At 42.2% G+C, this 17,940-nt stretch overlaps 1 protein-coding gene across 1 annotated transcript in view; it reads left to right on the forward strand.

Moving 5' to 3' along the window:
* Nucleotides 1-17,940, forward strand: part of FGD4 (FYVE, RhoGEF and PH domain containing 4) — a 141,881-nt gene that overhangs the window by 82,028 nt on the left and 41,913 nt on the right. The window contains exon 3 of the mRNA XM_081957391.1: nt 14,816-14,996. Coding sequence (XP_081813517.1) covers nt 14,816-14,996 — 181 coding nt within the window. The remainder of the gene's footprint in view (nt 1-14,815; nt 14,997-17,940) is intronic.

Below are 17,940 nucleotides of genomic sequence, written 5' to 3' on the forward strand. Positions count from 1 at the left end.
TTGCAAACACCTCACGGCCCGCTAGTGGGCTGCAGCCCACAGGTTGGGGACCGCTGGAATAGAGCATTTGCCAGCATTTTGAGCAGCTGCCTGTCTTATAGGGATTTAATGGGAAGATTAGGGGGGAACTGTAGCCCTCAGCTTCCTCTAACAAAAATAAAAATTTAATTTTATTTATTTATCAAACTGATACAGCACCCATCTCACTTAAGTGACTGTGGCCAGTTTACAATTAAAAGCCAAGCAGACACTTAAAAGAGACACAGATAAAAGCAAAGTTAAAACAGGAATGAAACCAAATAAAAAAGTCGGAGGAAGCACCCTTAAGTCATCAACTAGGCCTAGGGATGCATGCCACTTTTAGATCCCCGGGTCTTCCAGAAGGCCCGCTGAGTGGGGGCCCGCCTCACCACCAGGGGCAAAATATTCCATAGGGCCGGAGAAACAGCTGAGAAAGTTCTCTTCTCAGATCCCAACAATCAGATCCCGCCAAATTGATTTGACAGGTCTGCAAATACAGACACCTGGAACAAGACAGTTCCTCAAGTAATCTGGTCCTATGCCTTATAGGGCTTCAAAAGCAATATCCAAGACTTTGAATTGGACCTGGAAGTAAACTGGCACGAGTGAAGCTCATGTAGCAGAGGCATTATATATGAAACCCCAGATGAGCCCCAATACTGCCACACATCTTCTGGAAACCAATTTCGTTGTATTTAAGTACAGTGACAATAAAGATTATACTTATACTTATATTCTTCAAAGATAGCCCCATGTAGAATGCATTGCAATAACAAACAGTACTACCTCATGCTATTGTTCACAACTACAACTCGTGTATGAGTTAATCCCAAAACATCTCTACCAGTGGTGGGTTCCGGATCCCGTTGCAATCGGTACATTGCGCACGGGGCTGGGCGTCCTAGTCAGGCATGTGTGCTGTGCACGCCACCACCCTGCGACACCCAGCTGCTTGGCAGAGGTTGTGTAGATGCCGCAAGCTTTGCGCGTGTGCGCAATTGGCCTGTTCGCGTTATAAACAGCTATGGAACGCGGGCAGGCGGTTGGGCCAAATGAGCCACCATACCAGTACGGTGGGCATTGCTCCTGGCTACTACCTGTAGGGCCATACCAGGCCATACTGCCCGGAACCCACCACTGATCTCTACCAGTGGTAGCTGTTCTTCTTTTTTATATTGCTGGCTGACCTTGGATGATCCTGAAAAGCTAAGCAGAGGGAGACATTTGGGTGAGAGAGACCACCTGGAAGTCCCAGGGATGTATGCTAGATAGGGAAGTTGAAACAATTTCTCAGAAGAATACAAGGGGAAAACATTTCCATGTTGTTGCCCAGTAAAATACATGGTTATGTCAATGCAGTGCAATTATTTGGACTTGACTTCAGGTCGAAGAAGACTTTGATCTACTCATTGGTCTTAGTGGATCAGGTGCTAGCATTATTGCTGGTTAGTGTGAGAGCAAAAATCTTAGTTCCCAGTGGGTGCAATCATCACAATGGCATCAGTTTATTGAATTAAAGCTTGAATACAGTTGTTCTGTTAATATATTCCTCCGTTCCAGCACAATTAATTAGAAGGACACAGCATTGATTAGCACAGTTTTTTCCCCAGATCATGTAAGCAGAAGAGTTGTTTAAATTAGTAATCAGATGGTTATCAAAAGATGTAATTCCCTTGATTCCAAAATTTCTCCATGGTAGAGAAGTTAGCAAGAGAAGGAAGTAGCAGCAAATAGAACACAAACTATAGAATGGAGAAACTCTCCCAGATATCCTTACACATTTCACACACTTCTAACAGTGTTCCTTTTCACCTCTTATTTTATAACATAAAAGTATTGGATTCTAAATAGCTGGTTTTCATCAGTTTTGTCATGGAACATTTTTATAGTTTAGAGGACAATTTGGAAAGTATGTGTAGGTTTTCTTGTCTTGATTTGTAGCGCATTAATTCCTCAATCATACTTTGATTTTCTCCTGGTGTGTTGGCATATCATTGTTTTAGTTGAGTCTAACATTTCCATATATCTTTAGATGGACTGAAGATCCTTCCTGAGATTTGAGTCTTCATCATATAGCTCATTAAGTTCGTTATGTATCACGATTTCTAGAAAATATTGTTCGCTGGTCAAGTCTGCACAGAGGTTATATTCCATTCAAACATGGACTATATTGTTCAGCTAGCCCTTGAAGTTCTCCTTGTCTCCTGTTACTTGTAAAAGTCAGTGGTGGCTTTGTTTTATTAAGAAATTTTGTTAATAAAATAATGTAATAGCCAGAGCAAGCACTGAGTTTGAACTGCAGTAGTTATAGAAGAGGCTAAACTCTTATTGTGGCACAGTGTAATAACCTCTTTTAAGTGGAAATAAAGATAATTATTTATCTTTGCTTTGTTGAATGTCATTTTGAAGAACAGAGCTCATACCATGGAACTTAGTTTCTAACTCTGTGATCTTCACTGCTCTTTTCTGAATCTCTTTTAATTATTTCTCTAAATCCTTCCCCATGGTTGGTGCCCATATGTGAAAATAACAGTGGAGATGGGAATAAAGCTAATGCAGAAAAAAAATGGCTATATTTTTCAAATGTTTTGCAAATTATATTTCTATTAATTTTTTTATGTTGATAATTGCACATTAGTTGATATTTAATAAGAGGGTCAGTCTTGCAATAAGATGGTATATGATTATGTGTTTATTGTAGTGCAATAAATAGAAGGCATCTGAGTTCAAAATACTATCTGTAGCATAGACTGTCTAATGACTACTGCCTGGGTGAATTCTTTGCAACTATTCTCTGCTAAAGACTGCTATTAGTGCCATAATCCTGCATGAGGATGAATTCATTCTTCCAAGTTTCTCTTGATACCATAAGGGTACAATATTACACTGAGCAATCTCATCTGCCTCTTAACTTGCTATCATAGCTGTCATAGGATCACATGGTCCCAATAGAGCAGGGGCGTCAAACTCGCGGCCCGTAGGCCAGATGTGTTACCTGCTGGCCATGACCACGCCCAGTTTAGCGAAGGAGAAAAAAAGTCACGATATGTTACGTGATGCTGCCGTGATGACGCAGGTTTGACACCCCTGCAATAGAGCATCTCTGGAAATGTTCTTGGTCCAAAACAATGCCTTGTAGAGTGATGTGATAGTCAGCGCATAGGTGATTTCTTCTGAACTTGGTTCATTCCAATACAAGGCAGAGATTAATGAAGAATTAGAGAGTGAACTTCACTGACTGCATAATTTTGAACACTTAATCCCAAATCTTTACATTTAGGCTATGTAGGGAGAAACCTTGCTTCTTGAATTTAATTCTGAATGATGCTTGCTTCTGTTATCATTTATTGGAATATTTGGCTTTATCCCTTCTTAAACTTCGAAGGTGAATTGTCTTTATTACAAACTGAGTAAGGCATTGATCTGTTGAAGACCATTCCTGTGCTGTTGGTTTTAGTTATCTGCAGTTGTTAAAAGTATGGATAAAACAAGATAATAAAACTATGTATAATATTGAAAAAGCACTTAGATCATTTCCTACTGTGAAATAATCTCAGAATTTAGGTTGCTTACAATGTGATCCAATAGGATAGAGATAGAATAGACTAGAAGCATTATTAATATGATTCAACAGTTTTATGATTTATGTTCTTATTATAATATGCTGCTTTGAATAATTAATTAAGAACATGAATTTCAAGATTTAAGTGGAGGTGTTATGACAAATGGTCTCATAATCTGTTTTTTTTCAGGCTAGATACAGAATTTATCTAGATAGACCACAAGGTAATTGAAATTAAGACTTTAGCATTTACTGTAGCTTGTAAATAAAACATAATAAAACAATAGTTTGAATAACAATGATTCTAAATATTTTTAGGAGAAACCGCTTTTGTTTCTGTTCTGGATTACAGGACAGTGATTTATGCATTCTCCATAGTGAGGAGGAGCATCCAGGATGGGTTGACCTTGTCCTCTCGTTGATTGGGCTGAGTCAGAGAAGCTCTTTGGGCCACGCCCTGGTCACCAGGTACTACCCAGTTATCAACTCAGCCTTCAACTGGGCGGTTGTGCCATCCTGGAACTCCTGAGAATCCTAAGGAAAAAACTAGAGACTTTTTTAAAAAGCACAAATATTACCATCAACTGCCTGAGTGAGTATCTGGAGACTCACAGAAAGCCTGGTGGGGCTAGGGGCAGTCGCCATTTGCCCCCAGGGGTGGCACACAGCCTAGGTCACTAAGGGTGACCTGGGTCACTCAGCGAGGACCGCCAGCCACTCTGCAATGCTGAGCCTCCGCAAGCCTCACCAGATCACAGCAGGAGACGGAAGCAGAGCTCATTTACGAGCCGCTGCTTCCAGAAGGCTAATCCCACCGGCAGCAAGGGTCACGGCAGCTCTTTGCAGCACAAGCCGCTTTTCAAGCCCCGGATTGAAGCACCCATTGAATTTCGGCGCGAATCACCTTTTTGGATACCAGGACGATGTGCTCCAAGATGGCGGCCCCCTGCTCCTCCGAGGACACAAGCCGGAATCTGGTCCCTGCAGCTATGACCATCAGCCCTGCCAGAGGCACAAATGAACCTCCGAACAGGTTTGAAACCTCTCCGGGAGCCTCTTCCAAAGGGGGGGGGGGCAGCAAGACTAAAAGCAAAGCCAAGCACATTCCCCCCAGGGCCCACAAGAGTACAGAATGCCAGCGAGTGGTGTGCGGCAGAGTTCTGAGCAGCCCAAGCTGCTTGCGTTCGTTTGGATCTCAGGCGGCGTGCGCAGGCTCCAAGAAGCCCATTTGTTTGAAGTTAAGCGCGCGCTGTTCCCTCAGCTCCTTTCTGGCGTGAATCGCCCTCTTGAGGAGATTTTAAGCTGCGCTTCAAACGGCGGCCGCTAGCAGCAGCATGGACATGGGAAGGAGCCAGTTCCTCTCACCTCTGAGGGGGCGGAACATCACCAATCCGAAGGAGGCTAAAGATGCCTCCACAGCTGCATCTGCCCCCTTGCCAGATGTTTTCCCTATGGGGAGGTGGGCGGAACCCTCACGGCAAACGAAACGAAAGCCTACAAGCCCAGAGATTCGAACGACAAAAGCAATTTTGCATAAGGCAGCAAAAAGCTCTGCTCCAGTTTCTGATAAAAGGCTTCCCTGGAGCCAGGCGGAACTGACTCACAACATAAATTGGTTGGAGCTCAGGGCGGTCCACCTGGCCTCTGTTACATTTTCATCACTCGGTCAGGGACAATCATATTTTATTCCTCATGGACAACATCACCACCAAGGCTCACATAAGCAGACAGGGGAGGACAAAATTGAAGTCCCTCAGGCGGGAGGCCAAAAGACTGGTGCAGGGGGCCGAAAGGAACCTTTTTCGTTGACTGTGGAACATATAGCGGGGGTGGACAACATCAGAGCTGACTGGCTAAGCCGAGGTGGACAACTCGGAATGGGGACTGCAGCCAGCAATCTTCGAGGAGGTGGCAAAGCACTTCAGACGCATGGAGGTTGACTTATTCACCACTCCTCTCAACGCCCAGCTCCAGGTACCAGACATGGGGGACAGAGGGGGTGGACACCCTCTGATGTCCATGGGCCCGGGAACTCCTCTAGGCCTATCCACCTTTGCCCTTGATTCCCAAGGTCATGCAAAAAATTCTTCAGGAGGGGGCAGAGGTGGTGCTAATTGCCCCACACTGGACCCAGAGGCCGTGGTTTGCCGATCTCCAATCACTCTCAGTGGACAGGCCCTGGAGGATCCCCAGGAGAGGATCTCCCTCAGCCAGGGGTCGCTAGAGCACCCAGACCCTCAGTGGCTCCACTTGACCACTTGGCGCTTGAGCGGAGCATCCTGATGGAAGACCACTTCTCCCCTAGGGCTACACAGTCCATCCAGGCGGCCCGCAGTCCCCCCAGAAGGCATTTATGGTGCTACATGGCGGGCCTTCTCAATATGGTGCACCTCCAGGGGTCACGATCCGGTTCGGACTACTGTTTCACAAGTTCTGGACTTCTTCCAGGGGGGTCTGGACAGAGGTTTAGCCCCCAATACAATTAGGAGACAGGTCTCGGCCATTTCATCAGTACTGCTGTCGGGAAGGGCTCAGGCGTTGACTTACCACCCTGTGGTCAGGCGATTCCTCAAGGGGGCATCCAACCTAAAGCCACCGACGGTACACAGGTGCCCATCCTGGGACTTGCACAAGGTATAACAGGCTCTCCGTTTGAACCATTATGAACTGTTTTGCTTAAGTTTTTGACCCTTAAGGTGGCCTTTCTGGTGGCCATAACCTCCGTCAGGAGGATATCCGAACTACAGGCACTGTCTGCCAGGGAAGATCTCTGCATGTTCCACTAGGACAGGGTGGTGCTATGGTTGGACCCCTCCTTCATCCCCAAGGTGTGCTCTTGCATCCATAGCTTGCAGGAATTGATATTGCCCAATTTCTGCCTGGACCCTTCTCACTCATTAGAGAGGAAGTGGCACACCCTAGATGTAAGGAGGACTCTGAGGATTTACCTTAGAAGAACCCGGCTGAACAGGAGATCCAGGGCCCTGTTTGTCTCCTTCCAGCCGGGGTCCCTGGGGAACAAGGTGACATCCACCACCATAGGCAAGTGGTTACGAACCTGTATTGCTACCGCCTACCAAGCACGAGGTCTGCAAACACCAAGCTCTATTACAGCACATTCCACACGAAGCGCAGCCATCTCAACGGGCTGGGCCACTCAGGCCTCATTGTCTGAGATCTGTAGGGCAGCTACCTGGTCTTCCCCCTCACCATTCGTGAGGAACTACAAACTGGACTCCTTTGCCTCTGCAGAGGCTTCATTTGGGCGTAGGGTGTTGCAGGCTGGGCACAGGGTGGAGGTGACGCCTCACCAGGCATAGGTTTGTGAACGCTCTTAACATGCGTAGCCCTCCCTAGGAACATGTAGGCTTTGGTACGTCTCATCCTGGATACTCCTCCCCTCACTATGGAGAAAGGGCGTTGGGACTTACCTGATACGCCTCTTCTCATAGTGGAGGAGGAGTATCCAGCCCCTCCCTGATATGGTTATGTAAGCAAAATGAGATATGCCTGGTTGTCGAACTGTTCTGTTATGTAGCAAGAACGATATATGTTTGGTTGTTGAACTGCTCTGTTAAAGGAATAAATAAATAAAGGTTTGAAACTAAGACAAAAGTCTGGAGTGGATGGCACAACGAGTCAGATAGAGTTCTTCGCCAATAACTAGGTAGTACCTGGTGACCAGGGTGTGACCCAAAGAGCTTATCTGACTCAGCCCAATCAAGGAGAGGACAAGGTTAACCCATCCTGGATACTCCTCCCCTCACTATGAGAAGAGGCGTATCATGTAAGTAACCAACGCCCTTTTCAGATAATTTACACAGTAGCTATATATTTTCTGGGAATGGAAAGAAATGTGTGAATTTGTTTCAACTGAGATTAAATTTGATAGAATAGCAATACAGATGTACATTGTATAACTGCATTGTAGTAAAAATATTTTAATTATGGTTGGTCACATAGTCATCCAGACGTTTAGACTGGATTTCATATTTTTATCCACCTATTGAGTCCTTCCATGACCAGACGTTGTTCTTGGGTGGCGTTAAAGGCATTGTCTCTGGATGTAAGCTGTTCCAAGTAAAGCTGCCTTTTGGAATTGATTGAAGGTGATTTTGTTAATGCCGATGATGTTCATGTGGTGATCCAGTTTGGGATTTTACCCAAAACCCCTATTACAATTGATATTATTTTTGCTTTCTTTTGCCACAGTCTTTCTACTTCCATTTGCAGGTCTTAATATTTTGTGATATTCTCCAGTTCTTTCTCTTCTCTTCTGCTGTCTCCGGGAACTGCATTATGCACTATCCAGACTTTTTTTGTCTTTCTTATCCAAAGTTAAGTCTGGGATGGCAAGTACTTGTTTGTTTTAATGCTGAAGTCCTAGAGCAATTTAGCTTCTTCGTTTTCTATTTGTCTGTTTTGTGATCCCATCAGTTCTTGTTTGCAGGCAAATAATCTTACAAACAACCCAGTGCTCCATTGTTGCTATTTTCTCATGCCGTTGTTTGTAGACAGTCTGTACGATCTCCTTGCAGCAGCTAACCGGGTAGTGCACATTTTGTTCAGTTTCTTTGCATAGGAGGCATTTACTGTCTGTTTATTGTCTTCTCAATTCTGGCTTTATATGCATTTGTTCTTAATGTTTGGTCTTGTGCAGCCAGAATTAGCCTATATCTTCCGTCAGTTTTCCTGTTCTTTAGCCATGGCCAAGACTTGTTACCTGCTTTGCTGCTATTTTTTTTTAATGTACTGGCCATATAATACTTCGCCTTGCCATGTCTCTTTTCTAGTTTTCATTTATAAGGTGACCAACCGTCCTCCTTTAGGGAGGACAGTCCTTCTTTTGTAAGTTCTGTCCTCCCTCGAAGTGTCCTCCTACATGTCCTCCTTTTTGATATTTGAAGGCTAATCTGTTGTGCGTTATGTGACGTATTTTATTAAACAGTTTTTAATGGTGTTTTTTTTTACTTCATCGCAAGTATATTGAACAGATATTGAATCTTGTGTTGAATTTTTATCTAAAGAAATTCTAGACATTAAAATAGACGACAATAGTCTCTTTGAAGAAATTAGAAGACTGAATATATATTTAAATTCTGAAAAATTAATACAATGGGAAAATCAACATGTTGAAATTGATAAAAGATGGGTGGATATTTTCAGCCATTCCAAAAATGAACATATTCCATGTGAACATTTATTTATACTTGTTCAATTTACGTTGTGCTGCCCTGGAACTAATGCAGCAGTTGAAAGAGTTTTTTTCAATTGCCAATGATTTTTCGACAAGTGAGAAATCGAGATTGAATGTTGATACTCTAGCTGCAGCACTTGCTGTAAAATTTAATATGAAGGATATTTCTTGTTCAGATATTTCCAATATATTGTTAGATGATACATTGACAAAAAATATTAATTCAATGGAAAAGTACTCATTTAAATAATAATTAACAGGCATGTCAGCATAATTACAATATAAAACGTTGCAAATGTTTTCATTATGCATATATCATACTTTAGTGTATTATTGTTGCAATGAATAAAATATTTCTTTTATTTACGATATATTTTTTCCAATTTATTTCATTGTAAAAAAGTTGGTCACCTTAGCATTTTGGACAATAGAACATGTTTTGTCCTCCTTTTCATTGTAAAAAAGTTGGTCACCTTACATTTAGCCTTTCTTGTAGGCCAGTTTAGTCTCTACAGTATTGAATAAACCTTCCTGATATACTAGCTTCAGTGAATGTACCTCACTATCCTTCAGATATTATTTCAACGCCCTTTTTTATCACGATTATTAACAGAACACTTTCCCTGGTGTACAGTATGATTGTGCATTCAGAGATCTGTCTTGAAAGATGTCTGTCTTTAATGAAGTGGAAAATATTCAAAGCCTGTTTTTGCTGCTTCTGATTTGTATGCTGGCAGCCAGCAGTAGTCTCTGACCTGGTTTTCAACAATGCTATTTGGTGCTTGCTTGCTTTCTGCAAAATTACTTTAATTCAGGCAGTCCCTAATCATCTGGAGTGACATTTTGGATAACATAGAAGAGTGGGGGTGGGGAGATGGGAAACTGTTTTTCAGTATGCCTCATCTTATTTTAAGGGCCTTTGTGTTCAACATATATACATATATATATATATTTTGAAAGATTACTGTGTTGGCATAGCTAAATGGCCTATAACTGGCTGAACGTCATCTCTAAGAAACTTGCTGGGAACACTCCTGTGGTGCATTTTGTTTGTGCTGAAAAAAAATATTTAACCAAAATTCTAGAACCGTGATGCCGAACCTATGACATGCGTGCCACAGGTGGCATGCAAAGCCCTCTCTGCGGGCACACGAGCCTTTACCCCAGCTAAGCTCCACTGCACATGCGCGCATGCCCCCTGCCGGCCACCTGATTTTCAAGTCTGCTGTGCATGCGCAGGGGGACATATGCGGGAGATGTGCATGCATGCAGAGGGCTGGGTGGCGCCTCCCCCCCAACAGCCCGTTTTTGGTCCCAGGGGGCTGCAGGGGGGGCTGCTAGGCCAAAATCGGGACGCAGGGGGAGGTGCGGCGGGCATGCTCAGAGGGGCAGGTGCGTGGAGGGGTGTCGCACACGCATTGCATTATGGGGGCAGGCATGCATGCATGCTGTCACACGCACACTAGAACAAGATGCACTTTCATGTTGCATGTATGTAGCGATTACAGGTAGTCCTCGACTTAGGACCACAATTGAGCCCAACATTTATGTTGCTAAGTGAAACATTTGCTAAGTGAATTTTGCCCCATTTTATGACTTTTCTTGCCACTGTTGCTAAGCGAATCGTTGCAGTTGTTAAGTTAGTAACATAGTTATTAAAGGGAATTTGGCTTCCCCACTAACTTTGCTTGTCAGAAGGTCGCAAAAGGTAATCACATCACCCCAGGACACTGCAACGGTCATAAATATGAAAATGGTCATAAGTTACTTTTTGCAGTGCCATTGTAACTTTGAATGGTCCCTATATGAACTGTTGTAAGTTAAGGACCACCTGCACTGTAAAGTACAGGAAATATAGGAAATAATATCGCTTGACCAATGAGGATGAAATCTATTTTAGAACAGAAGGAGTTTTTGTGGAATAATGATACTGTGTTTCCCGAAAATAAGACAGAGTCTTATTTTCTTTTGAACCCCCCCCCCCAAAAAAATAAGTACTTGGCCTTATTTTGGGGGAGCAGGGTCACCTCATGGCTGCTGCTGTTTTACAATATTTTGGGGGAGGGCTTATTTTCCGGGAAGTGCTCATTTTAGCGCCTGTGCTCAAAAGCCCGATTGGGCTTATTATCCGGGGAGGTCTTATTTTCAGGGAAACAGGGTACCAATGGATTTTTTTGCACAGAGCCAACTGATACTATTCCTTTATTGTCCCTGGTTATTTCCAAACCAAATGCTAGTGCAATTTAGTATGCAGTGAGACATCAGTAGGAACACATGTGAGCTGTGTTTTTTCTCATAATTAATTATTGGAGTCCTGTCACTTTATTCTAAATCATACTTTGTAACCAGAAAGACCCATTAGGAGCAGGGAACATCGCAGCTGGGTTCCACTTAGAGTAGGTGGTACTTGTTCAGTGTTCTTTGCGAAACACTGGTCCTCCCAAACCGGCAGTTTCCTTTCCTTTCACCATCATTATACTTTCTGGCACAGCAATCCGGTTGCAAGGCTGCGTGTTTCTTGGAAAGGAAGCGAATCTTTAAACATGTACTACTTTTTCCACTTATTCAGCCTGGTACTTCTGGCATTTCTTATGGAAACAGGCAGCTCTGATATTTGCCTTATGATTTTAAATACGATCGTTAATTCATTTAAGCTGCTTCGTCCTCTTCGGGGCTTTCCGTTTGCCTTGCAAATTGATCTCAAATTTCTCCCCTTCCCTTCAGAAGATTTATCGTCTCCGTGAGTTATATATTCCGTTTTTTCAACCAATTGTCTGTTGTTCGTCAGTCTAGATTAGCGACCATCAATCTTTAGGGCACCAGAGACCGGTTCCGTGGAGAGAGTTTTTTCCGTGGAACGGAGGGGGCGTGGTTTTGCATGCTGCCTGCATCCTGCGGATGGGGCTTCACTTGGTTGCACAGCCTGGTTTCTGGCATTCTGTGGCCCGGTGCTGATCCACGGACCAGGGTTTGGGGACCCCTGGTCTAGATCTCCCAGTCTGCTCTAGAGGAAAATTGAAAAAGTTGAGGGTAGTCCTCGACTTGTGGCTGTAATTGAGTCCACAGTTTCATTTGTAAATCATAAAGCGAGTGATTACGCCCAATTTGCCACCTTTTCTGTAGTGTTAAGCAAATACCATTGTTTGCTATAGGGCATTTTTTGCCAGACCCTGGAAATAAATATCAGTTTCTGGGGAAAAAAACCCCCATGGTATATTACAGTCACATGATCACTAGGCAACCACTAAGTAAAGGACTCCCTGTATAGTCAGTTGTTATGGCACTTCCAATAAAATATATAGAGTAATTGTAAAAAATTCCTGGTGCATTATCTATTTGTTCCCAAGATATAGCTGCCAGTCTGAGGACATTTCTGTATTAATAGGCAGAACGTAATAAATTAGTTAGCTTGAACTCTACACGTGTTGAGTCTGGTTGTTCGCGGCTGACAGTTTTCTTGCTTTTTCTTCTCTGAGTTTATTACAGAAGAGGGTCAGTTGAAATGCTGCTGTGATTTTGTTGTTACAATTGATTTCACTCTGTTGGGTGCGGTGCTTTACATCCTGGAATAATTGATTTTTAAATCTCTATGCATTTCTGGTTGTGTGGAGCAGATTTGTTGGCTTGTAGGTAATTTTGTTTCAGACAACTTCATGTGTTAGAATGATCAAGTACTGCAGCAATGGCCCGCAGCTGAATTAAAGTTCTTAATCTTTGTTGGTGGCATCGGGGTAGCAGTAGTAGCTACCAGCACTGCCTTTACTAGCTCCTTTTCTATAGTTGTAATTTGCCTAACTATATGGAAACTGCAGCTTTTGGAGATCCATTTGGCTGGTAGCCCTGACATCTCCAGCCCTTTCACCTAATTTGAGAAATCTGATGAAAAGCAATTTGGAACTTCTCCATTCTCATTAAATGCTGGATTGATAAAGTATATTTAACCTGCAATTGTTCCCTAAAGTTGGCAGTTTAAAAGCTTGCTCACCACATATTCTGTAATTGGCGCTTAGTGTGGCATTAGAGGTAGATTGTGTTTCTACATGGAGAAAGAATCAAATAATCCACATCACCAGGCCAGTCTTTAAATATGTATATTCTTCTTGCATAAGCCTATATCTGTGATAGATGTAGTAGTAACTTGTAGTAGATGTAGTAGCAACTGCTGGCAGGCCATGCACTAAATAATAAAAAAATAATGTAATTGATGCAATTTCCCTGTTCTTTATTCTATGTAGGAAGAAAGTTGAAACTGGGCCTCAAATGCTTTGAAATTGGATGAATTGTTTTTGAATAGCCCACATAGGTAATCCTAGTTTAGCAACCATAATTAGGGCCAGCAACTTGGTTGTTAAGCAAAGTGGCCATTAAGTTGAAACTATAACTGTGCTTACAATCTTTCCTTTGCTTTATAGACCTGTAAAGGTCATTAATGTAATGATTGGCTATAAAGTTACTTTTCCCTCCATCCCTGTTGTAACTGCAAATGGTTGCGAAATGAGGCAGTCATTAAACAAGGATTCTGTGTTACATTTTATATTTTTGAACATTTGACACAAGAAAACTAACATCTGATTATATAAGTGGCTTCTCTTTTGATGATGCGCTGCTTTAATGAGCTTTAATATGCAATCCTTTCAGAGAAAATTACTGACACTTCAGACATCTGAGAAAAATCTAAGTGTTTTCAATGTGATTACAGTGTCATTTCTAGAAAAAGAAGTTGGGATGCTCAGAATAAGTTAGTTAAATTCATATCCACTAACAATCTTATTGATTTCTGGATAAGAATGAAAATAACTTAGCAGGGGTGAAATCCACTTACCTTTGCTACCAGTTCGGTAGCAATATGAGTGCACCTGCAAAGGTAAGCGAACAGCAAGGGGTGGGAATCCCCTGTGCCACTTGATTTAGATTACCATATTTTTCGGAATATAAGATGCACCTTTTTCCTTCAAAAAAGAGGGTGGAAATCTGTCTTATACTCTGAATACAGCATTTTTTGGCCTCCCTAAACCCTGCCCCCTTTGCAAAAATGGCCATGCATTGCCTTTAGGAGGCTTCCAGAATGCTCCTGGGAGCTGGGAAAGGCAAAAATGAGTGATTTTTTTTTGCTCGTTTTTGCCCCCCTCCCAGCCCCCAGGAGCACTCTATAAGCCTCCTAAAGGCTTTGCATGCCCTAAGGACAAAAAGGGCCCTTTTTTGCTCATTTTTGGCTCTTCCCGCCCCCCAGGAGCACTTAGCCTCCTAAAGGCTATTCATGCCCTTTTTTTGACAAAAAACGGGCCCGTTTTTGTGAAAAACGAGCTGTTTTTGGGAGGTCTGCAAAGTGCAAAAACTTTTTTTAAAAATTTGCCTTTTCAAAATCTTGGTGCGTATTATACTCCAAAAAATACGGTAATGATCACAGCTGATCATCGGAAAAACTGGTTCGCCCAGACCAGTAGAATTTTTTTTACTACCGGTTCTGGGGAGCAGGTAGTATTTTTACTACCAGTTCGTGCAAACCGGTCCAAACTGGTAGCATTTCACCCCCATAATTTAGGTTCATAATCTTTTGGGTGGATTATTGGTAGAATGAACAGTAGAGTGGTAGATTGCAGGTATCTCTTTGTCTTTTTAGATATCTAGGATGTTAAAAAAAAGGCCAAAGCACACCCACAACACATATTAATGTATGCAAGTTAGTAATAAGAGTAGGCATTGCTCTCTATTGAAGTGTTCTTGCAATGAATGAATACATCTACCTTTAGGTAATCCAAGAAACATCCTTCAGCAGGGCATAATGTTGACTGATTTAATGTTAATTTCTAAATTATTAGAACATCAGTTATGAATCTATTAGTAATGAAATAAACTTGCCTTGAATATTTTGTAAATGAACTCCTGGCACTCTCTTGAAGAATGTGAGTGTGGTACTTCAAAAGATTTTGAGGGCATCACACTGAAGAAGACAAGTTTTAAAGTCACTGCTTTGAATAGCAGTGGTGTGTGAAATTCCTATGGATATGAAAAGTAGTGTTGCTTTTTCTTTGCAGTGCCTCCAAAGCCATTACATCTGCAGAATTCACAGTCATCCATTACCCACCAAACCCCTAAGTCTAAAGCTTTGTATACCACGAAGCCAAGAATGGAGGAAATTACACCTATCTCTTCTTGTGTCTCGAAAGAAAAATCTAGTAAAGTGTCTGATCTCATCAGTCATTTTGAAGGAGGCAGGTAAACACATTTCATTTTATTCAAAGGTTGCAGATTGAAATGAGCGTATGTGATGATAATAAATGAAGAGGAAGAACATGTTCCATTTTTTTATGGCGAGTACAGACAGTTTTGCTATGGTTGATTTATTAAATTGCACAATTTGAATGATGATGCAATATTGATTGGACCGGATCAATTTTAGACGGAAATGAAAACCAATATTATCACAGCACACAGGAGTGTGTCTGCTTACATACAATGATCAGAACTTAATAACTGATCTCTTTTTAAAGCTGCCTTCAGCAGGGATTAATTTTAGGGAGTGAGACATGAAGAGTGAGTAAATGTAAGAAATAGAGAAGATCGCCCAATTTCTTTCTTTTTATAACCGCCTACATTTCCTCTCTTACTCATTATCACATCTCTTTTTACTTTCTCTCCCCCTCAATGTGCAGCAGGCTGGGACAGATTTCACTTGGATAGAAATCTGAATTAATTGTGATTAGTAGACTTATGCGATGAGGATGAGGGTCAGATGAGGCCCCAGGCCTGCTCATGATTTCTAGCCCGGGCTTAGGTTGAGTTGTGTTAATGCAGACTTTTGATAGCAAAAAGATAAAAAGCTAAGTTAATTCTAGTAATGTTACCAAATTAGTATAATATTGCTGCAAATATCCTTTTCCCCTATTGCCATTTTCAGTATAAGGCAAAGCCATGGTTATTCATTTAAAAGAACTTTGGCTTTTGTTTGAGGTTTTAGAATTCGTTGTCCTTTATTTTTCAAGAGCTTGTCCATTTTATCAAGCTGATACAGGCAGTCCTCAACTTACGAACACAATTGAGTCCAACATTTATGTTGCCAAGTGAAAAATTTGCTAAGTCAATTTTGCCCCATTTTTTTTGTCCCGACTTTTCTTGCCACATTTGTTAAGTGAATCACTGCAGGTGTTACATTAGTAACATTGTGGTTGAGTCAATCTGGCTTTCCCGTTGACTTTGCTTGTCAGAAGATTGCAAAAGGGGGTCACGTGACCCCGGGAGACAGCAATGGTCATAAGTATGAGCCAGTTGCCAAGCATCCAAATACAAATCAAATGACCATGGGAATGCTGCAACATCCATAAGTGTGAAAAATGTCATAAGTGTTGTGACCCACCAGCAGAACTGGCAGCAGATTCGGACAGTAAGAAGGTTGGGGAGGAACATGGGCCATTCCTGGAGTCTGGGGAAGGCTTTGATGAGGGCTCTTTGTCAGAGGCAGAGAGGGGGCCAGAGCCATACGTCAGTTATCAGCTGCTTCAGAGTCGAGACATCAGTGAGGCAGATCAATAGCTGGAGCCTGTTCCTAGTGTGCGCATGCGCAGAGTTGCCAAACAAAGGAACAGCTAAAGGACGGGGGTTGACTTGGGAGTAAGGCCATAGGTGGATGATAAATAGCCTTCCCAGAGGAAATAACATGAGGAGCGAAAGGGGAGTGGAGTTTGCAGGAGGCAATTAGTTCACTTAATTGGTTCGTGACTCTCCGAGACTCCTTGCCAGGTTTTGCAGATATCAGCCTGTCAGCTCCCCAAGCCAGATAAGGTCTGTGACTGTAAATCCTCCCTTGAAAGATTTAGCTGGATGTGAGTGAGCAGAATTCATGGGGAATTAATAAAAGGGGTTTTTGTCGGGACTAGACAAAAGGCTTCCTGCTCTTGGAAAGGCTAGGTCAGAACAGTAAGTCACTTTTTTAGTGCCGTTGTATCTTCGAATGGTCACTAAATGAATTGTTGAAAGTCAAGGACTACCTGTATTTCTTGTTTGCATCCCACTCATTTGCTCTTTTTAAGATTTCCATCCCAACAGGTTGCTAGCATCCATGCTTTTCTCATAAGTCATGATTACATTGTTCCTCTTATTCGTTCTGGAATATAATTTTTTTCTTCTGTCCAATTCAGGTAAAAGGATCTGGTCATAATGAGATTCTTACTTCAGAAAGCGCATTTAATATTATCATCTACAAGTAGCAGATTTCCATTAGCACAGTGTTTGTATTTCTTTGTTCCTTTCCAAGCATAGAAGGCTCACCTGTGTCTTTTCTAGGGAGAGGCCTCCACTTGATAGCAGTCCAAGAAGAAGTTGGATAAAATCTTTCTCTGAATGAGATAAGTCTTGAGAAGAATAGATGGTTCCAAATAAATACTGCAGAGTTAATTTACTAATACCAGATGGCCTTTGTACTGACGTGGCTTTCTTCATATCCTAAAACTGGACAAAGTCTTAGTAGGAAATTGTCCAGTTGCTTCATATAATATCTCCACTTCTTCTTGACCGAAGCATCCTGCTGCTTCTACTATCTAGATTTAGCATCTCTCTTATCCAAACTTATAGTTGCAAACTTATCATAGAAAGACATGATGTAGGTTCCATAGTTGCAACTTACTTAAATGTTTTTATAGGACTTTCATCATATGCATTGAATGACAAAACATTAGACATTTATACATAAATCTTCTGGGGCCTCCATGTTGGTTAGCTTCATTCCGGATCAAAAACGTGTTGTCTTTTCATTCTAGAATGTTTTGCCTTGGTTTGTGGGTCTTATCTGCTGAGTGACCTAAGATGCAGGTGACTGGGAAATAGAAGATAAGGAGTCCTCATGCAAATGAGGTGGAAGTTGCAGTTTAACCATTTTTAATAAAGGTAATAAAAGGGCACCATTGCAATAGGGAGTTGGGGATGATTGAACTCCATTAAATATTTGGAGTCTGGTGAAGTAAATTAGTCCTGCTGTTGGGTTCCATAAAAATTATCCTAGGGCAAGGGTGTCAAACTGAAGGCCCAGGGGTCAGATCCAGCCCATGGGGTGCTTAGATCTGGCCCGTGGGGCCACCCTGGAAACAGCAAAAGACCAGCCCGCATTGCCTCTGCCAGCAAAAATGGAGCTCCGTATTTCACTGGCAGAGGGTTGCAGGACGCCATC

The sequence above is a fragment of the Natrix helvetica genome (genome assembly GCF_964273705.1).
Source record: "Natrix helvetica genome assembly, chromosome: 6".
Classification (NCBI taxonomy): Eukaryota; Metazoa; Chordata; class Lepidosauria; order Squamata; family Natricidae; genus Natrix; species Natrix helvetica.